Below are 21146 nucleotides of genomic sequence, written 5' to 3' on the forward strand. Positions count from 1 at the left end.
CTGCTTTTTTTGCCTTTATATGCAGAGGAACATACGGTCTAACTGATAGTAAATAGTCACCGTCGCTCATGGACATCATCAATTCCACAGGGAGCAAGCAGCCAAGCCACTGTAAGCTGCTAAAACTGGAAAAACTTTTAAGAATGTAGCACTTATTATGCGATCTGCTGAGCTTTATAAATATCTACTTATTATAAAATCTTTAAATAGATAAAATATCTATATTTATTAAATACTTCATAATTAATTAAAATTGTTACCGCTCTTCAAGGTGATGACATATTTTTCATCTTGTTTTAATTAAAGCAATGGGCTTCTAGCAATAAGGGCACCATATTGCTAATGTCAAGTTCTAAAAATTACTAAATAAACACATATTATTACCTACTCGGAAGTATAAAAAATAAAATGGAGCGAAATGAGACGTAGCCGATTTATTTGAGATTGTAATCAAATGGGATGAAATTAATTGAAACGGAATTAGACAGGATGGAATAAAGCCTTAGTAAAATAGTGGCTATTTACTAAGACTTCAGCGGACTTTCCCAGCGATTTGGTTTCATTTTCCCGAGTTTATGCATTTTCACAGATGGTAAGCAGTTAATAAATCACCTTTATTTAACTTGAACGCTTAAACACACATTTAAGCTTGAAGAAAATCTAGATTAACCAAATATAGCCCTTAAGACTATCTTTTCCTCGAGTTTCGAGTTGAAATCATAGATTAATGAAATTATGTGAGTACAGTTTATTAAGTGGGTCGTACAAGAGTTTATAAAAATGTAGGCTAAAAAATTTATCTTTGACTAAAATCACTGATGTTCAGGCAGGAAAGTTTTTTTAAATCGTTTAAACAAATGGAAAATGAGAAAATATTTACATTATTGGCTTAAAAAGACATCATGAGTGTACCCATATAAAATAAAATCTAAATTATTATACAATGTATATTTTAAACAAAAGCATTTAAATAATTTTATACTAAACATTTTCTAAAAAATATTTAAAATCACAACTAAGTAATTGATCAATGCAGATTCGCTTTTTTTAATTCATCTAGTGATTCTAGTGAATTCCTCCCTTTTCAGCATTCCTTAATAAATACTTTTTTAAATATCTTTGGCCTTTAAAAAACAAGACTATTGAAATAATGATGTTCCAAGAATTTGATTGCCACACTGAAAAAAAAAACCAAGAAAAATACATTTCTTCTATGGGCTACGTATGTCCCTTTATCTGTTCAATTATAGAAATAGGACAAAAAAGAGTTTGGCAGATTTAAATTCTAGTCTTAGGGAACTTTTTGGCGGGAACGCGAGGAGCGACGTTGTGTGAATTGTTTTATTTTCTCTATTAACTTTGAGTGTTTCTTCAGATTTAAATTGTAAGTGGTTTATTAGCTGTATAGTATCTGTGAAATGCACAAATATGGAAAATGAAACAAAACCGCTGGATGTGATTTCTCGTGATCCTCCAAAAAGTCCACTGAAAAAGTCTTAGTAAATAACTACCATTTTACTCAAATTATATTTCATCCCATACCATCTCATCCGATTTAATTTAATTTAATTCCCATTAATGTTTCAAATTAATGAACTTTATTTCATTTCACTACATATTAACATTTTTCATAAAAAAAAGATTACGCAGTATGGTATGATACTTTTGCCTTTCCAGTTAGAAAAATAGAACCATTACTATACTACTGCCATACGACTACCACTGTCAATTTCTTTATTTATAAATCCAAAAATTCCAATTCATTTATGAACATTTATTACTATTGGGGAATGAGACAAAGTACAAATTGAAATTCTACTAGAAAATTCATGGTAATTAATTATTTTACTATTTATCCCACAAGGATTCCAATATGAGCGATAATAATGATGAATATTATGGTGACGGGTTAGTAATTTTTGGTAAATGCATGTTTTATACGGTTTTTATTATATATTTTCTAGTCTTTATGTTAGACATTGTACCTTTCAAGTTTATTTTATAATTGGCTCTCTTAATAACACGTCTTTTAAAATTCTAATCAAATTATATCGTTTAAAATTTTCTTTTAAATCTGTTTTTTTTTTTGTATTTTGTTCAACATTTACCTATTCATGTAGAAAATCTAATATTAAATCTCATCTCAGTACATATATACGTACGTGACTATAACTTCTTTGTTATAAACATTATTACTATCCTTCAATATCATAATTTGATTGAAAAATCTTTCTTCTGGTGTAAATCTAATGTTGAAGAAAATATGTTAATTTTGTAATATAATAACATTACAAACGTAAGTATTAGTTTTATTAATTATATAAAAAGAGCTTTTATTTGGATATATTTTTGTAATTCTATTCCAGAGCAATGGAGCCTCTGGCTGCTGCTCCTGAAGTGACCTACAACTGGGTCGATGTAACATCTGATTTCTTTAAATACATAAAAGGTAATAACATCCGTAGACTTGAAACACTAACATTTCATAAATCGTAAAATTTAAATTGACAGTTCCTTTGATGGAATTATTAACAGACAGTGATATTAGGTGGCATTGCTTATCCACTGATAATACTAACAGTGCTAATAGTAAAACTTAATAGAATGGTGAGAGCAAAACAATACATACCTTATTCTTAAACACAAGTCTTTCTAAGTCCTTGCAAGTATCCTTCCTAATACACAAGGGACTAAATCTGTGAACCTTATAATGTTTCCAAATTCTGTCTAGTTTTATTAATACAGCATGATTGTCTGTACTGAAATTTTGTAAACTTATAGATCTGCAGTTAGGAGAGTTACTTCATGATGGCCTCCTTTTTGGACTCTTCGAAGCAATGTCAGCAATAGAGATGATGGACCCGAAAATGGATGCAGGAATGATGTGTAATCGTGGTACTCCGAAACCATTAAATTTCCATCAAGCTGTTGCAGTAAGTATGTTTCAGAGGCTTTCATAATCATTTCTTGATTATTATTTCTCTACAAAACAACTACAGTTTCCCAAATGTATCTTTTTTTTTTATTGCTTAGATGGGTGGACGAGCGCATAACCCACCTGGTGTTAAGTGGTTACTGGAGCCCATAGACATCTACAACGTAGACGCACCACCCACCTTAAGACATAAGTTCTAAGGTCTCAGGTATAGTTACAACGACTGCCCCACCCTTCAAACCGAAACGCATTACTGCTTCACGGCAGAAATAGGCAGGGTGGTAGTACCTACCCGCGCGGACTCTCAAGAGGTTCTACCACCAGTATCTTTATCAAATTTGTGACATTATTTCTCTAATGACAAATATCTTTATTAAGTTTTATATCATGTTTTGGAAACTGAAATATATATATTAAAGTCCAGAGTTCAAAGTAATAAGCAAAAAGATGTGGTAAACTGATTAACTATAAAAACTAAGTTGTGTAATATAAAGTTTTATTTATATAGGCCGACAAGTTGAAGATTGATAACATAGAACCTAATGAACTGATTGGAATCATAGATGCAACAATGGCATGTATTGTTTCCTGGTTGGAAGGACATTCTCTTGCTCAGACCGTTTTTACTAATCTGTACCTACATCAGCCACATTCAATAAACAACAAAATTTTGAAGGCATTCTGTATAGCAGTATACAAGCTGTTGGATTGCATAAGAGATTGTATTAACCAGTAAGTTTGATTTGATTGTTGTTTGTGATTAAGATTTCAATAGAAAGCAATTATTATTATTATATATAGAAGGGGGAAAGGCTATTTGGTTTAAGCAACATTTCGGTTGATACTTGACGTTTATCTTTGTAATTAAAGGTACATTTTATTTGGTATTAGTATAAACAATTCAATGTTTTTAATTGAACTTCAATTATTTTACTGCATTTAAATAACTGAGGATATTTTTTTGTAATAATATTTTTTCCAAAATTTTAAACTTTAATCGGCTCTCCTGTAAAGTTGCAAAAATGTCGCAAGACATTTTATTGTTTTTCTATGTATGTAAATTCAAAGATTTTTTTATTTATATTATTTAGACAAGTAATGCATCTGAAGTTTCTATGGCTTAATAGATAAGACACTTAGTGTCTTGAATCAAGCAATTTAATTAAAGTGGTGAATAAACCCATTCTTGCTGTAACACATTCAGATTTAAAAAATAGGACAGCCAGTATACAATACAAACAAGAATGACCACATCTCCTAATATGTGTGGCGGCATTAGTGTTGTAATGGCTAGTGAGCTTTTAGAACCACTTTACACTGGGTGGGCAGTGAAAACGTTTAATCGAATACAATTTTTTTTATAAGTGTTGATTGGATACAACGGGTCATAATCAAACCTACTACTTATAACTATCCATAATTACTAGTGAAAATTGGCTGTGAGCCTAGACAGCTACCAACATTTTGCTTATTTTTGCTACAAAATGGTCATGTGTTCGTTTGAATGGTAGGCTCCAGCTGTAGTTGTTAAAATAGAAATCGAGTTTCATCACATGATGGGCCATATTTTAGTCTTGATATCTATGGACTCTTTCATGGAGAAAATGCCTATGATCTCTATGCTGATCAGATTTGTTGGCGATCACAGATGATTTGGGTAGACCGGCTAGCAAGAAATGTACAAGGAGAGCTGAAGACCAGGCTCAGTTGTGTGTGCTTGCCACAACATACTTAGCTACATAAAAAAGGCTAAAGTAGAAGTAAATTTTTCAGTCTGACCTTTACTTTCTACATGAATTGTGTCCTAAAACCTATTGAAATTTATATAACTGTTATATAAAATGTGTATAGATTTTTTAATTCTTTTAATTTCACACATCTTTTTTGTATTTCAGAGCTCAAGTATTTGAAGAAGAAGATTTTCAGCCAATGGGATATGGGTATTATTTAGGCTCAAATCCACAGTCAGGTCATACTTACGACGCCAGTCTGGAAGTTACTGAATCCAAATGTATTTCATTACTCAGAGAGCAGGAAGAAGAACTAAACAAAAAAACTAAGAATACTGAAGCTGAGGTAAGCACACCGGCAGGTGGTTGAAGCAATAGAACGTAAAACTATTTTTATTTTGGAAAAATAATTGTTAATACAAATAGAATAGTGATACAATACAAATTCTAAAAATCATGTGAGAATAATTGAGTATGAATAAGAAAGGTAAATTGTATAAAAAATTAATTTAAGCTATTTGTTCATGATTTTATTAGGCAAATATCCTTTGGACAGCACTAGCGGCCAGAATAAGATTCACTAGAATGTTCTACCAAGCTCTTCTATTGATAACAAAGCGTGATTCGAAGTCGGGAGCCGACTGCGTCGCTCTGTTGAACGGTTGTTCGGAAATGATGAAAGTTATCATTAAAACTTCAGGCAAAGGAACACAGCCTGTGGAGAACTGTAAGTTTAGTTATTCGATTAGGAAATTAATTACATTTTGAATTAAAACTTTCATTGTTAGTTTTATGTTTATAAACAAAATCTACTTAAAAAAAATGAAGTGACTTGATATCCTTTAAGTGCAATTTATCGTTTCAAAGCCATTTAGCTCGTAGCTTTGTATATTTTTTATAGGGACGTTAGTTATTCTTTATTGATTTGGAAGTTGAAGTCATCACTATAAACAACTAGATGACCATGTCTAAAATAATAGTAAAATAATTCATAAAGTAGTTATAAGGCAAGAGAATTCAATTAAAACGATCATCAATGTTTATGAAAAATTATAATTTCCAAAAGACATTAAAAATAAAATGCAGTTATTCTTCTACTTTTATTTTGAATGTGAAATGTGCTAGATGAGACTCATCAGATGGAATTTGATCATCGCTGCCGGTGAATATCAGCAATGCAAAGATAGAGCAGGATACGAACCTGATGTCTGATACATACCTCATCCATACTTTTTTTTTATTGCTTTGATAGGTGGTCGAGCTCACAGCCCACCTGGTGTTAAGTGTTTACTGGAGCCCATAGACATCTACGACGTAAATGCACCACCCACCTTGAGATATCAGTTCTAAGGTCTCACCTTTCAAACCGAAACGCATTACTGCTTCACGGCAGAAATAGGCGGGGTGGTGGTACCTACACGCGCGGACTCACAATAGGTCCTACCAACAGTAACACCAGTACTTCTTGAACTTTGCTCGAAAAAGAATGCATCATAACACAGCTCCGGGGAAATAACGAAGATAGAAACAGCAGCCAAGGCGCTGCTTTAAGAGTAATATATGAACTTTTAATGTTATTTTTTAGCCGATTCGCCGAACCCAATGGGATTTGAGCCAATGATAAACCAGCGTCTCCTCCCTCCGACGTTTCCGCGGTACACCCGCATCAAACCAAGAATAGAAGCTCTTCAATATTTCGACGAGCTCGTTTCGAGACTCCGTCACGCTTGGAAGATCACCTCCTGCACTAACTTCCACACGGCAGTGGTAATGTTCAGTTGTAAATAGAAAATTATATTATTATTTTTTTTAAGGGATTTTATGACCTGGTAAGTAAGACCTTTAGGTCATGTCTTATTTTAATTTGTATTCTTATTTTTATGAAAAATGATAATATGGAGTGAAATGAAATGAAATGAAGATGATTAATTTGAGACATTAATCAACTGGGATGAAATTAAATTAAATTAAATGAGATGAGATGATATGGAATGTAATATAATCTCAGTAAAATGATGCTCAGTTACTGAGATTTTTTCAGTGGACTTTTTGGAGGATCCCGAGAAGTTACGTCCAGCGGCTTTGTTTCATTTTCCCACATTTGTGCACTAATAAACTACCGCTATTACACATTTAAACCTGAAGAAACACTAAATAGACAAAATAAAACAAATCACACAATTTCACTTCTCGCGTTCCCGCCAAAAAGTCTACAAAATTATATAGTAAGATTTGTGTATAGATAAAAATATGGTAATTTTTTGAGAACAATCTACCATATTTTATTGAATGTTCCTTCCAGAGTGATATAAGGGTTTATGTACAAGTAATATGTTCTACTACAACCACTATTTAGTAACTATGACACAATACTATATTATTATTTTGTTTTTTTACTATATATTATATTGAATATATTATTATACTATATTATTATTATTAAAAACTGCTCAATATAATATTTTATCTATATTTCAGGATTTCTTCATGGAATTCAGCCGTCAGCGCGCTTGTATTTTATCGCGATCTGCACTACAGCTACTGTATCTGAGTCCGTCTCCGGCGACGACGGCCGCCACCGCGCAAACCGTTCCCTCGGGAGCTCCTCGGCCCCACCACATCTTCATTGAGATCCTCAGAGATTCGATCAAGAATTTCGTTAATCCACCGGTTTTAATTAATAAACCAATGATGCCAGGCACTCCGCAGGTTAGTCAGACCATACAAATTAGTATCAAAGAAAATAAAATATTTGTACATAATCTTTTGCACCGCTTTAAGGATGCAATTTGTAAAAAAATAATCTTCGCTTCTTTCTTGTTAAATTTATTGATCTGTGTTTTCACTCTTTGATTGTCGTAAGCAAGTCAACCAATTGTTAATTGACTGTTTGACTCCATAGATACTCCAACAAGAATGCTACCGGTCACATTGAGAAATGATTCACTGTATAGTTAAATTATATTTCAAATCGCATTTATGCCAAATAAGTTTTCACTTTGAGAAAATCGTACAACCGTAATATTAAGTCGTGGTACGGTCCATTAATCAGTTGACATGTTCTACTGAGACTAATGTTTGTATTGAAGGCGCGAGAAGTTGTCGAGACTTTTTTGACGAGATGCGTTCGTCCGTTCGCCGTGTTGCTGCAAGTGTGCGGACACAACCGCGCCAGGCAGCGGGATAAGCTCGTGCTCTTACTCGATGAATTCGCTACTTTGCAAGAAGAGGTATGGTCGTATTTTCTGTAAAGGCACTAAAAAATAACTGGCTTGTCGAAAAAAAAAATTAGAATAAAAAAAAGGAATGTGTGGTTTTATGAAACCACGGTAAAAGTGAAACTTTTTTTTTCACATTATAGACATTTAACACTGACAAACAACATTTACATTAAACACTGACAAAAACAAAAACAAAATAGCTTGGAGCACTGGCAGAAAGGAGTAATAGTCTATACACTACACGGTCAGCTGCTGCGAATTATAGGCGCCGCCATATTGGCCTTGGCTGCTCTGACGAGCGCCTTTGACTTTGTCCCTACTCCGCGGCCGACCATCACGCGACATGCAACACACAGACGAAAAAGTTTGAGACGATCTAATAAAAGTTTCACTTTCAAAGTCAAGTCAAGTCAAAAGTTTCACACAAACTTTTAATGAAACAACAGAAAATAGTGATTAGTAAAATAGTTATGGCATATCATAAATTAGTTAATTTTTGTATCCTCTTCTGTATTTTTGAAAGAAAATGCCGCTTTCAAAATCTTCGTTTTTAATGTTCAAGAATGCAGCCGAAAATAAAAGTCAAGTGTCAGTTAGTAAATAATAAAAAAAAAAGACGCAATGTACTACAAAAAAGTAGCTGTTGGGTAAAGTTGCACAAGTACACTGAACGTCCTCCAGTGGTTATGTATAATTCAGAAAATGCGTATACCAATCCTAAGTTTTGCATTCTCGTTCATTGCGGGTTCACGAAACTTAGAATTTTAAAAGGATAAGTCATGCTAACGTTGGAATACATCTTTTTTTTCTTGCTTAGATGGGTGGAAGAGCTCACAGCCCACCTGGTGTTAAGTGGTTACTGGAGCTCATAAACATCTACAACGTATACGCGCCACCCACCTTGAGATATAAGTTCTAAGGTCTCAGTATAGTTACAACGGCTACCCCACCCCTCAAACCGAAACGCATTACTGCTCCACGGCAGAAATAGGCGGGGTGGTGGTACCTACCCGTGCGGACTCGCAAGAGGTCCTACCACCAGTAAGAGATTGCTCGTTCGGCTTTTGGAACGATATCCACTGCGCCGTTTTCATTTAACTAAAATCACATTCTCGGCTAATTAATTTGATGTACATACTTCGTGATATAAGTTTTCCGTAATTATATTTTCAGGCGGAGAGCGTGGACGCGATAACGAGTGGCAGCATGGGCACTGGAGATTGTCCGTGCTTCAGCACTTGGGTTCTGTACCACGTGCTGCGTGTAATGATCGCGTATCTACTCTCCGGCTTAGAACTGGAACTGTACTCTGTACATGAATATCATTATATTTTCTGGTGAGTTACGGACACGAATTGCGTCAGTCCACCTCGTGATATGAGGTCGAAGTTAAAATTTTACTGGTGGTAGGACCTCTTGTGAGTCCGCGCGGGTAGGTACCACCACCCTGTCTGTTTCTGCCGTGAAGCAGTAATGCGTTTCGGTTTGAAGGTCGGGGCAGCCGTTGTAACTATACTTGAGACCTTAGAACTTGTATCGAAAGGTGGGTGGCGCATTTACGTTATAGATGTCTATGGGCTCCAGTAACCAGTTAACATCAGGTGGGCTGTGAGCCCGTTCACCCATCTAAGCAAAATAAAAATAAAAGATTAAACGTTACCAAAATAGTTACCTAATCGACGATAAAAAATTAAACAAAAGAAATTATAACTCTCAAAATTAACTGATTTTTATTATTTCAAAATGTCTGTTGGCGAGGAAGAGGAGGCAAGCAGTGGTGTACAAACGAAATGAATGTTTTATTTATCCTTCCAAATTATATTTGAAATAACGGCCGTGACAATACAACAGGTACACAGGTGTTGTGCGTAAGGTTACTGTGAGAGAAGTGACGGTGCGGTCGCAGTAGTGCTCGTTGACCGATTACCTTTTTTTTGGTAGTTTTTGTGCGCATAGACAATGTCACATACCTTTATATTAATCGAATAATTCAAAATGTCAATTAATCGATATCGAATGTATCGATAATTAACTAATACAATTTACTGTACAGCATTGGTTTTATATATATATTTTAATACATGAAGCAAAAACTTTGTACCCCTCTTTACAAATGTTGCGCTGACGGAGAATTAGGAAATTTTCCACATTTATAAAGAATATAGAGAAGGAGTGCAGAATGCTAATTGTTTTTTTAAGCATAAAAATAGATTAAATCAATGAAAAAAAAACATTACACACACTACCATGTATACTCTTTTGGTTTTGTTTTTTTGTTTATTAATTGTTATAATCTGTGGTCAGATTGAGAATAGATTTTTAACCGGGGACTTTTTGGCGGGAACGCGAGGAGTGAAGTTGTGTGATTTGTTTTATTTTGTCTATTTAGTGTTTCTTCAGGTTTAAATGTGTGATAATGGTGGTTTATTAACTGTTTAATATCTGTGAACTGTGAACTGTGCACAAATGTGGGAAAATGAAACAAAGCTGCTGGACGTAACTTCTCGGGTTCCTCCAAAAAGTCCACTGAAAAAATCTCAGTAAATGACCACCATTTTACTGCGATTATATTTCATCCCATATCATCTCATTTCATTAAATTTCATCCCAGTTGATTAATGTCTCAAATTAATCATCTTCATTTCATTTCATTTCACTCCATTTTATCATTTTTCATAAAAATAAGAATACAAATTAAAATAAGACATGACCTAAAGGTCTTAGTTACCAGGTCATAAAATCTCTTAAAAAAAAAGATTTGTAACCTATAATTTAAATTAATATTGAAGGTCGAATTTCGATCACTGGGGGACCACTAGTACATACAAAGAAATGACTGCTGTATTGGTGTTCGCAGGTATCTGTACGAGTTTCTGTACGGCTGGCTGGTGTCGGCCCTGGGACGAGCCGAAGGGCTGGCCAACGAGACCACCAAGAGAATAGAAGGGAAACGTGCCGGTGTACGGAAACAGAAGAAACGCACGCGCCCTTACGCGAGGGAGGGTCTCATGTGTCAAGTCATGCAGAACATGTGCGGGGGATATTATAAGGTCTGTCGCTATTCATTTCGGTTGAAGGATGGGGCGTAATGTGTTTCGGTTTGAAGGGTGGAGCAGCCGTTGTAACTATACTGCATACCTTAGAACTTATATCTCAAGGTGGGTGGCGCATTTACGTTGTAGATGTCTATTAGCTCCAGTAACCACTTAACACCAGGTGGGCTGTGAGCTCGTCCACCCATAAAACAATAAAAACAAAAAAGAAAACAAAATCGACTAAGGTAATCGTAATTACCTTACGTAACTTATCTTACAAAAACTTTGCACCCCTTTTTACGAAAATTGCGCAAATGGAGAAATATGAAATTTCCCACACTTATAGATAACATAGAGAAGGAATGCAGAATGCTAATATTTTTTAAATTATACATTAATAATACATTAAATCAATAAAAAAAAAACATTACACACACTACCATATATTTGACACAAACACACACACACACACACACACGCACGCATAAATACTCTTTAGTTTATTGTTAAAGTCTGTTACTGTATCTGTCTATCAAATTGAGAATAACTTACTAGTTTGGTCAGTTTTTGATTTTCTAACCATTTTCAGTGTCACCCCCCTATAAATTTGATTGTTTCCGTAGGCGTTAGTCGCTTTCAAGCTGCAAGGGAAGATCCGTCAGCCGCAGTCCGAGTTCGACAACGAAGCGGTCCGGTACAAGCACCGGTTCGCGCCGCTCTCGGGCCTGAGTCCGCCCCAAGTCCACTACCACGAGTTCTGCGAGATGACGCAGCCGCTGCAGTGAGTTTTGAGCTTTAAGACACGAGTCGATTGAGGCGACTTTCGAGTAACGCACGGATCGGTCGTCGGGTCGTCGACCTGTGTACGCTGGGTGTTAGGAGACCGCTTCCGAAAACGAAGACAGACGATAGTAGTAATGACAGCTGTCATGAAGGGACGGAAAAAAATCGATCCTGATTTAAAAAAAAAATATATTTTTAAAACGGTTTATTATGGAAGTCGTCGTTGCCTAAAAGATAAGACGTCCGGTGCATTCGTATCTAGGGATGCAACGGTGTTCGAATCCCGCCGGCAGGTACCAATTTTTCTAATTAAATACGTACTTAATAAATGTTCACGATTGACTTCCACGGTGAAGGAATAACATCGTGTAATAAAAATCAAAACCGCGAAATTTTAATTTGCGTAATTACTGCTTGTAAGACCTTTCGTGAGTCCGCGCGGGTGGGTACCACCACCCCGCCTATTTCTGCCGTGAAGAAGTAATGCGTTTCGGTTTGAAGGGTGGGGTAGCCGTTGTAACTATACTGAGACCTTAGAACTTATATCTCAAGGTGGGTGGCTCATTTACGTTGTAGATGTCTATGGGCTCCAGTAACCACTCATCACCAGGTGAGCTGTGAGCTCGTCCACCCATCTAAGCAATAAATGAAACCATAGTTTCATAAAAAAACACATTACTCTACTAAAAAAACAAACAGCTATGAATTGTTTTTTTCCGTCCCATCATCAGAGGTGTCATTAGTAATATGACTTCTTCTCTGTCTTCGTTTTCGGAAGCGTTCTCCTAACACCCAGTACAGATGGAAAAAAAATATATCGAGGCGTAAAAGATGGTTTTGTTTAAATGACATTTTTCCAATTTTACAAGAGTCATTTAAAGTTTAGAAGTTGGAAAAGATAATGTAACAAGAAAACTTTATTAGCCATTTAAATGGAACTTGATTGAAATATTGACGCACCTTAAATTACAAAGATAAATGTCGCGTATACGCACTTCGATATAATATGTTTTGTTACATTGCAGGTACGAGAACCCTGTGATTCTGTATCTCGGTGGCTACAAACATTTTCAACAGGCTCGTTCCTTATTGGAAACTATAACTGTTCCCGATCAAGAGGTAAGATTTTTATTATTACAGTAATCGAAATGGTTCTGTAGGATTTGTTTAAAAAAAAGCAACAATACAGCTAATTATTTGATCCTATGTTACGTGAACCTTCCTACTTTTTTATTTATTGCTTAGATGGGTGGACGAGCTCACAGCCCACCCGGTGTTAAGTGGTTACTGGAGCCCATACACATCTACGACGTAAATGCGCCACCCACCTTGAGATATAAGTTCTAAGGTTTCAGTATAGTTACAACGGCTGCCCCACCCTTCAAACCGAAGCGCATTACTGCTTCACGGCAGAAATAGGCGGGGTGGTGGTACCTACCCGTGCGGACTAACAAAGGTCCTACCACCAGTAAAGTGGCAACTAGGCAAAGTAATGAAAGTCTGAATAATGAAAAGCCGAGATTTGAAATTTTAGGAAGATATCTGAAATATACTATGGTATTGTAGTCTAAATATAATAACATCCTACTAAACTGACCATCGTTGAATGTACGAAATACACTGTTTTATTAAAAGTACATTAGCTCACCACCTTTTTGTGGTACTATGACGAAAACCTTTCTTGATATGCATATGATAAATATCAAGTTTCAAGTAAATTAGACCAGCAATACCAAAACACATAATATATCAAAAAAGAACAATTGGGTGGCAGTAATGTGTACTGTAAAATTATATAATCTACATTAAATGTGGAAATTTGTATCTTTTGTTGTTTCTTAGAGCTTACTAAATTACAGAAGTGACTGAATGAATTTTAATGAAATTTCTCATATCCATCTATTTATCTATTTTTATATTGACTTATTTAATCTAGTTTGAAGAATGATATGAAATAGCGCTCGGAAAAACCCATGGAGGGTAGCTCATTGAAAAATATATATGCGTAAACTGGCCACAGAGTAATGTAATTATTAAATAAATAAATTTATTTTCAGGTGCAAGATCTGCTCAAAGTTGCCAAAACAAATTTTGTCGTTTTAAAACTACTAGCGGGAGGACACAAAGCCGACTCAACTACATCGCCCGAGTTTGATTTCTCTGTACATAGACACTTTCCTATTATCAAATTAGTTTGATATTATTGTATATATTAATAAATTATATGAATAAATAAAGTTACGTGATCAGTGTATTTTTATGTAGTCTGTGCAGTTTGGCATCCCTAGTTATGAAAATTAATTTATGGCAACATTATCCTAAGTTCTGTAGTGTATTTACGGAGGCTATTACTAAGGAGTAACCTTTGTGCTTAAGAAGCACCTGTCGAAAAGTAACCATTAATAGGCGGAGGGCGCCCCCGTAGCAAGTGGTGTAGTATCGAATTTAGCGCCAAAAGTTAATATATTTTTAACCTAAGCACTGGTGGTAGCCTTGAGGGGCTATTTTAGCTTCTCTTGGCTGTTATTTTTGAAATTCATCACTATACACTCCGTTTACAACTGCGATATTCATATCATACGACTTATTATTAATAGCGCCGTTTTGGTGGATTTTTTAAGTTGCAATTAACTTGCAGTTGGACATTTTTTCAAATTCTTACTAATAAAAGAGAGTTTCGTTACCTCTAACCTCCTTATGTGCATTCATTATAAAAAAGAAAAATATTTAATATTTTTACTCAAAAACAAGGTTCGGAGTTACTTCTTTTTGAAGTCGGTTAAAAATAGAAAAAGGGTAACTAAGGAGCAGGAATAGAAAATAAACCGCTCTTTTGAGAATAATTTTCTGTCTGTGTTTTCTGTCTTTGTTCGCTCATATCTCTGGAACTACTGAATGTATTTTTATTTAGTTTGTATACATTAGTATACAGAGGTTAATTCGGAACAGAAAATCATAATATGAATACAGGACAGCATATAATATTTGTTTCATTGAAATAGGATGTTACAAAATTAATAGGTTTTCATTTTATTTATATGAAACTAATGTCTGTCACGCCAAAACCATTGAGCCGATTCTGACGAAATTGGGTATGGAAATATTTTGATCCCTGGGGAAGAGATACCTTTTATATGAAAGTTAAGCAAGAAAATTAGTGCGTGCGTGCGAAGCTGCGGTTTGGCAGTTAGTATGATAATAACATATTTTCAAAACTCATAATATAATTTTTATCTTTATTTAAATAAGTTTAAAACTTGTATCTTGATATTAAATGTTGGTGAGTTTTACTAAATTTTCTACGATTACAATTACATTGCAATAAATAATAAGTAAGTAATTGTATAATATGATATGAAATAATAAATAATTTTTAGTGAATAAAAACAGATTTGATCTCATTCTTCTTCTTCTTCGGTGTCTGCATCTGATACATCAGTGTAGCAATCGCCTTCAGTTGTCTTCACTCTCAAGAAATCAGTAGCTTGAGGGCCTGAAATAATAATAACGCATTCTCAAATTGAAGCAAATTGATAGTTTGAAGAGCTACCAAAACAATGGTCTAATAAACTAAGTAGATCCGATCAAAATAACTCAAGGGCTCTTGTGGCAGGAATAGGTCGGTACCTAAATAATTACTAGGCAATAAGTTTTCTAAAACCTTTTGAAACATAGATGCTTCTAGTTCTAACACTAGGAGCAGCCATAGCACAGGTCGCTGTTCTCGGAGAGGAGTTGGACGTTACACTTAACCCGTAGCATCAGCTGAGTTTATCGCCTATTCTTCTCAGCAGGTCGATATTTCGGCCCAATAGTTGATGCACTCGCAAACTAGCTGCCTTTGAGTTAAGAGGCTTCCTTCATTGCTAAGCTCTAACTTTTCTGGCTGAGATTGTGCTCGCTCACCCATTCTGGTGAAGTTGAAATAACTTCGAAGCGAAAAGCAATCCCTCCGTCCCGAAAAAACCTATGGTTTCGGTTTCTTGGCGTTTTGCAGACTTTTTACACTACCTATATCTTGGAAGGTAGTATTTACTATGGTAGTAGCTAGCAGTTTCCATGTGAATGTTATTGTTGCTGTTATGGCCTTGAATGACCAAGGTTATTTTTCCACTCAATACTCTTTCTTCATCCTGTGGGTTGTTACACTGCCCCCAGAGACACGCCATAAAAACAAAATGAGTTAACAAACTACTGTCACTAGCTGGCAACAGGTACAGTCCTATGCCGTTAAATGACAATGTACAATACATACCTACCTCTCTAATTCTTATGGAAAATGGAAATACACCAATGAAGTAGGAAACCTATGGAAATGAAACGTCAACCAAAATTTCGTGCCACTGTGACGTCATCTGGCCACAAAACATGGCGGCTTTAGTGCTGTACAAAAGATTTCAATGTTATCAGGTTTTATCGATAAACGTTCTTGGCTCATTTTATTTTAAATATTGTTGAGTATTATTTATTTGTAGAATTTATACTTTAATGGGAAGTAAGTAGGTATATTGTTATGTGCAAATATGATATGATTTAGATGGGTGAAATCTAAGACAAGTTCGTCCTTCGAATTTGCCAAGTAAACGATATGATGATTTTTAAAAGTTGCTACACTTATTTTATAAAGTTGTCGTTTGTCGCAAAACATAAAGATATGGCGTAGTTCAAAGCCATCAGCCCATTTCTAGCATGCTAAATGTTATCGTATTTTGAGTACGTGTTTTTCTTAGACTATTACAATCTATTTTAATTGTTTTGCTGACTCTAAAGTCCGTAACATACTACCGCAGCGCACCCCAAGGAAGGTGCGCCGCACCATTTGAATCACTTTCGCTTGAGAGTGATTCAAATTTTAAAATTATCAAGGGACCGCGTGAAAAAAAAAACACCTACAGAACATTTATTCATTAATTACAAACGTCATTCCTTGTCACTTCCTCTCTAAAATCACTTAATTATTAAATATTTAACAAATTTACAATAGTGTTTTACTCACTGCGGAATAAAACTATTTTATTTAAATAGTTCCGAAGAGATTTTGTCGGTAGCCTTTTTCCCGAAATATCTAAACAGAATATGTAAAAATAAATATGTTTTGATGACATATTTTAAAGTGGTATTTATGATTAGTGTCATGATCAATAGATTCCGACCGAAAAATGGATTTTTCGGATGAGGGCTCCATAATGAATTTAAATACATATAGATAATAGTTTTAGGGCATCGACTTTCTTGAGATCCTATAAAACACGTTTTAATTATTATTATTGTATGTTTCAAGCATGATAAATTATGAAATTTTATATAATCAATCATATTAAATCGATATCAAAGTCAATAAATAATGTACAACCCAAAACAGACGGCCGAACTGACGTGACAATGACATTTGGCGCGCTAAACATGGCGGATTTTCGGCCTCATTAGACGGAGACGGAGATATTTACGTATATTCATGTTTCATTTTATGTACGCACTGAAATACTGTTATATTGTTTTCCTGCGAGTTAAAGTGCTGAGTAAGAACGAGATAGATATATGTTTATGTATGTGCCTTCAAAATGGGTGCTATTTATATAAGCAATTGTACGTATAGAACAATATGTCGTGTCCCTACTATATAGGTCTATGAAATACACATCCACAACGATTTATTAGATGCGGGGTTAGAAAAAAAAAAACTATACTTTTTGACAGCTTGTTGCTTCTAGATTTAGTCTATGGTCGAATTGAATTTCAGTAAAGTGCCAGCGTATTGCTTAAGCCAACCTTCTGTATAAACGACGTTAGCGGCGAAGTCTTGTATGGGAACTGGTGTGAGAGACCGGTTTATTCCAGAAACTGTGCTTTCTTCTTCGTCTTCTGAATCCACTAAAATTTCTTCCTCCTCACATTCTTCGATCTGGAGATTTAGTAAAATAATTTGAGTTGATTGCTACTTTGTAGTGCTATTTATGTATGTTAACCTATTGTGATAGTATGGTTTGGTAGTAGCCTATGAGTTGTAATAATATGTATGAAAAAAAAATGTATATAGAGTCGAACATAAATCCTGAAATAAAGATAATTTTACAATGAATAAAAACTATCAACAGTTCGTCTTCAAGCTGGATATGGTATAATATATTATAACATTATATATTTTAACTCATCTTTTATTAACTGTATATAATAATATGATTGGTCGATGTTGATATTCCTGTTAGAATAGACATATTACCCCGCTATGTATTTGCCATATTTTTCCAGAAATACTCGATGTTTTCATATTATGTCGGAAGCGACTGTTTTAAATAATATAACCGTCAGTTGTACAATATCTGTCTACCTAATGATTTATTTCCAATCTACCTAAATTATGTTATTTGGTGGGCATAACAATTATATTTTGGTGTTCTTTTCTCTTTTGCAATCAGGGCCGAAAGAATACGAGTTAATAAGCACACCCAGACCTTATAGCTATGCTATTTATATACATAAATAGAAATTTTGGAAATTGTGTGGTAAATGTAACCTTTGTAACGTAATAATATGACTTGTTTTTGTTCTACCTACATACATAGCAAATATTCTTAGCAAATTATTGTAAGTCTCGTCAAAATCGGTCCAGCCGTTCCAGAGATTAGCCGGAATAAACAGACAGACAGACAAAAATTGTAAAATATGTTATTTTGGTGTATGTACCGTATATATATTCATATGCATCTAGTTAAAAGCGGTTATTTCAATGTTACAAACAGACACTCCAATTTTATTTATATGTACATATTTTATATGAGTACCTGGATATCAAAAGACTGCTGCTTATTCTTAAACTCCATAAAAGCCGCTGATGAGGATCTCTTTGCTAATATTTTAGCAGTGCTCGGAGATGGCGTATCTTCAGCGGGCTGACCTTCATTGATTTGATAGCCCACGTCCAAATTTAATTGAATGTTTGAAGTAGCAGACGAACGCCTTCTACGCAACTGACATTCTGGTTCCTCTGTCATTATGAACCTCTAACGGAAAGCAAATTTTATTGGTTTAATAAACATCTTATTAAACACTAGCGGCCCGCCCCGGCTTCGCTTGGGAAGTAAGTAGCGCACGCGATGTAAAGAATATTAGGTAATTTTTTTACACATTGGGTTATATTATTAGAGTTTCAGTGAGGATCCCTAATTTTTTTTAAATATATTAAATATAGCCTATGTCACCCGGGGATAGCGTAGCTTCCCAACAGTGAAATAATTTTTTAAATCGGTTCAGTAGTTTCGGAGCCTATTCAATACAAACAAACAAACAAATCTTTCCTCTTTATAATATTAGTATAAGTATATTTATCAATCACGAACATCTCGGTCCTACAAGAGCTTAAATGGAGAACTCTCAACGCCTGTCTAACACCTGTCTGCAACGCATAATGCGCTACTTTGGCCACGTTGCCCGCAGAGGTGTAGACAACTTGGAACGTCTGATGGTCACTGGAAAAGTGACCATCAGGCATTTTCCCGTCGCAGGCGACGGATAAGGCAATTCGGTACATAAGCACTCTAACCACTACGCTTCGTTTAAATTATAAGTTTCAAGAATCTTCTAGAGTATTGCTATCAAAGAGTCTTCAAAATTAAAAAGTAATAGTTACCGGTTTTTTTTGCAAAATCAGAACTGTTGTCTTCTTTTTGTTTCTTGATTTGCTTACAAAGCATCCATTAAATTGGTTAGTGAGGTGACTGTTACTGGACTACTAAGTAGATCAGACCCCGAGGGCATAAGCGAAGCCATAAAACATAATCTGTATTGTTTGGTTTCAGGTGTGTTCAACCGTTTCATATTTGTACAATGGAAAAATATTCGAAGATAATATGTATACATATTATATGACGTGCAAGAATAAAAACGTAAACATTTATTAAAATAAAAAAGGCTACAGAACCGTGTATTGATTGTGGAGAAAATCATAGCTAAAAATAGTTTTACATAATATTTAAATCTCGTGCTTATTATTTTCATATTTTTCAAATGATATGGTTTTTGTGGTCACATGCTTACAAAGGTATTATTCGACATTGTTATTGTGGAAATAACAAAACCGTAAAAAAATCTAGTATATAAATTGCGATGTGGGCTTCGGATAGCCCGACGAGTGACGATCGTGGCATCGAGGATTTCCCATTCGGAAAATTCGTCCAGTCATGACACGATGGCGGGAAGACATGCGCTTCGCTGGAAACGCGACACGTCCTTATGGACCCACTCGATCCAATCTCAGTACTATTAGCAGCAGTAAACATCACCACAGCTCAGCGTATTCGAACTCGAAAAAGAGCTTAACGTGAAATTTAGCCCATAATAATAGTCTCATCGGATCTTCTCAGTAGATCGCGAATACCATCTTGTTTTAGATGCACTCGCGAAGTAGCTGCCCTTGATCTGTTAGGCCTTTTTAGGGCACTCGGGTAGCTGTAAGTAAACTTTTCTTTTGAGCCTTTCAGTTCTGAGTATGTAAAAAAACCCGTCACCTTGCCTCCCGTCTGGCTCGTATGAGTTCTAGCTCATCCAAGACACAGACGCAGATTGTTGAGCGAGAAGGGATTTTATTCGACAATTTCCTCTTCACCTAAAAATAGCATCTAGACTGTATTACAACTGTAATATACAGTAATAAATAAATATTCCTACAAAATGTCACGCTTAACAAATAAAAAACACGTACCTACATATTTTGTAGCAACGATATCAGTTGAAACTAATTGTTCATAACCTCTGTAATTTATATGGATTCTCCTATTATGTTCAATACATAGCCTACTTAATATGTTATGTATGGTTCTATTTGAGACATACTTAAGTGTTGTCTCACTCATTCGTGGAAGGAAAAGTCTGTCCGATTTTCTTACCGTAAAAATGAGTTATTGAATATGATGTTGGTGAATGTCATGTAATGTTAATTGGTAGCTGCATCACCGGTTTTAAAATGAGCCACTGGCCTGAGAACGGACTCAAAACAAATGCAAAAAAATAATCTTTTCCATTTTTACAATATTACAATTTCGCTAATTCCCATTTTATTTTATATTAGGTAATCATTGTCTTTAATTATTTTTTTTAGCCTTATGGTTTCCGTTGAAAATGTGTGCCAACGGTTACACAATGCAATTCAGACTTCGGTCTCATATCCCAATAAAGGTTTCAAGCATTTACGTTATGAAGTATATGATAGACATTTGCTCTTGGCTCTGATAGACATTTAGCACTATACGGGCCATCAGCGTTTTCACTCGTCTATGAAATGACACGTTTATAGGGATAGATACAATTCAATATAGATATTACGATGCACACACACAGTTTCCCTGAAAATTTTTACATGTATTTTACGATATCCGATCCACAAAATATTAAGATTCTTTGTTCTCACTTAAAGTTTAATCATACAATTATATTATACAATTATGTT

At 34.9% G+C, this 21146-nt stretch overlaps 2 protein-coding genes across 3 annotated transcripts; one reads left to right on the plus strand and one right to left on the minus strand.

Moving 5' to 3' along the window:
- The first annotated feature begins 1676 nt into the window (after nucleotides 1-1676).
- Naa35 (N-alpha-acetyltransferase 35) lies at nucleotides 1677-13941 on the plus strand. 2 transcript variants are annotated; one of them, XM_089727580.1, is made up of 14 exons: nucleotides 1677-1832; nucleotides 2367-2449; nucleotides 2782-2933; nucleotides 3444-3667; nucleotides 4831-5011; nucleotides 5203-5392; nucleotides 6251-6432; nucleotides 7144-7374; nucleotides 7755-7895; nucleotides 9060-9223; nucleotides 10744-10936; nucleotides 11545-11702; nucleotides 12730-12823; nucleotides 13762-13941. In XM_089727580.1, the coding sequence occupies exons 2-14, from the start codon at nucleotides 2371-2373 to the stop codon at nucleotides 13900-13902; spliced, it is 2130 nt and encodes a 709-aa protein (XP_089583706.1). In that variant the 5' UTR covers nucleotides 1677-1832; nucleotides 2367-2370; the 3' UTR covers nucleotides 13903-13941. The 2 variants fall into 2 exon arrangements, with proteins under 2 accessions (XP_089583706.1, XP_089583705.1); XM_089727579.1 differs by having other exon boundaries at nucleotides 1702-1908.
- A 985-nt stretch (nucleotides 13942-14926) lies between these two features.
- LOC114241410 (uncharacterized) lies at nucleotides 14927-19490 on the minus strand. The gene is made up of 4 exons (XM_028172239.2): nucleotides 19332-19490; nucleotides 18487-18705; nucleotides 17474-17606; nucleotides 14927-15197 (listed from the first exon to the last, which is right to left on the minus strand). The coding sequence occupies exons 2-4, from the start codon at nucleotides 18694-18696 to the stop codon at nucleotides 15103-15105; spliced, it is 438 nt and encodes a 145-aa protein (XP_028028040.2). The 5' UTR covers nucleotides 18697-18705; nucleotides 19332-19490; the 3' UTR covers nucleotides 14927-15102.
- Nucleotides 19491-21146: the final 1656 nt, after the last annotated feature.

Source organism: Bombyx mandarina, chromosome 05, assembly GCF_030267445.1.
Source record: "Bombyx mandarina strain Sakado chromosome 05, ASM3026744v2".
Taxonomy (NCBI): Eukaryota; Metazoa; Arthropoda; class Insecta; order Lepidoptera; family Bombycidae; genus Bombyx; species Bombyx mandarina.

Bases quoted from the DNA above. Each gene is read 5' to 3' on its own strand.
- Naa35 (XM_089727579.1), top strand. From the start codon at position 1,874: ATGAGCGATAATAATGATGAATATTATGGTGACGG. The intron at 2,934-3,443 runs GTAAGTATGTTT...TTATTTATATAG, and splicing joins ATTTCCATCAAGCTGTTGCA to GCCGACAAGTTGAAGATTGA. The intron at 12,824-13,761 runs GTAAGATTTTTA...ATTTATTTTCAG, and splicing joins TAACTGTTCCCGATCAAGAG to GTGCAAGATCTGCTCAAAGT.
- LOC114241410 (XM_028172239.2), bottom strand. From the start codon at position 18,696: ATGACAGAGGAACCAGAATGTCAGTTGCGTAGAAGGCGTTCGTCTGCT. The intron at 17,607-18,486 runs GTACTCATATAA...CTAAATCTCCAG, and splicing joins AGCAGTCTTTTGATATCCAG to ATCGAAGAATGTGAGGAGGA. The intron at 15,198-17,473 runs GTTGGCTTAAGC...TTATTATTTCAG, and splicing joins TAACGTCGTTTATACAGAAG to GCCCTCAAGCTACTGATTTC.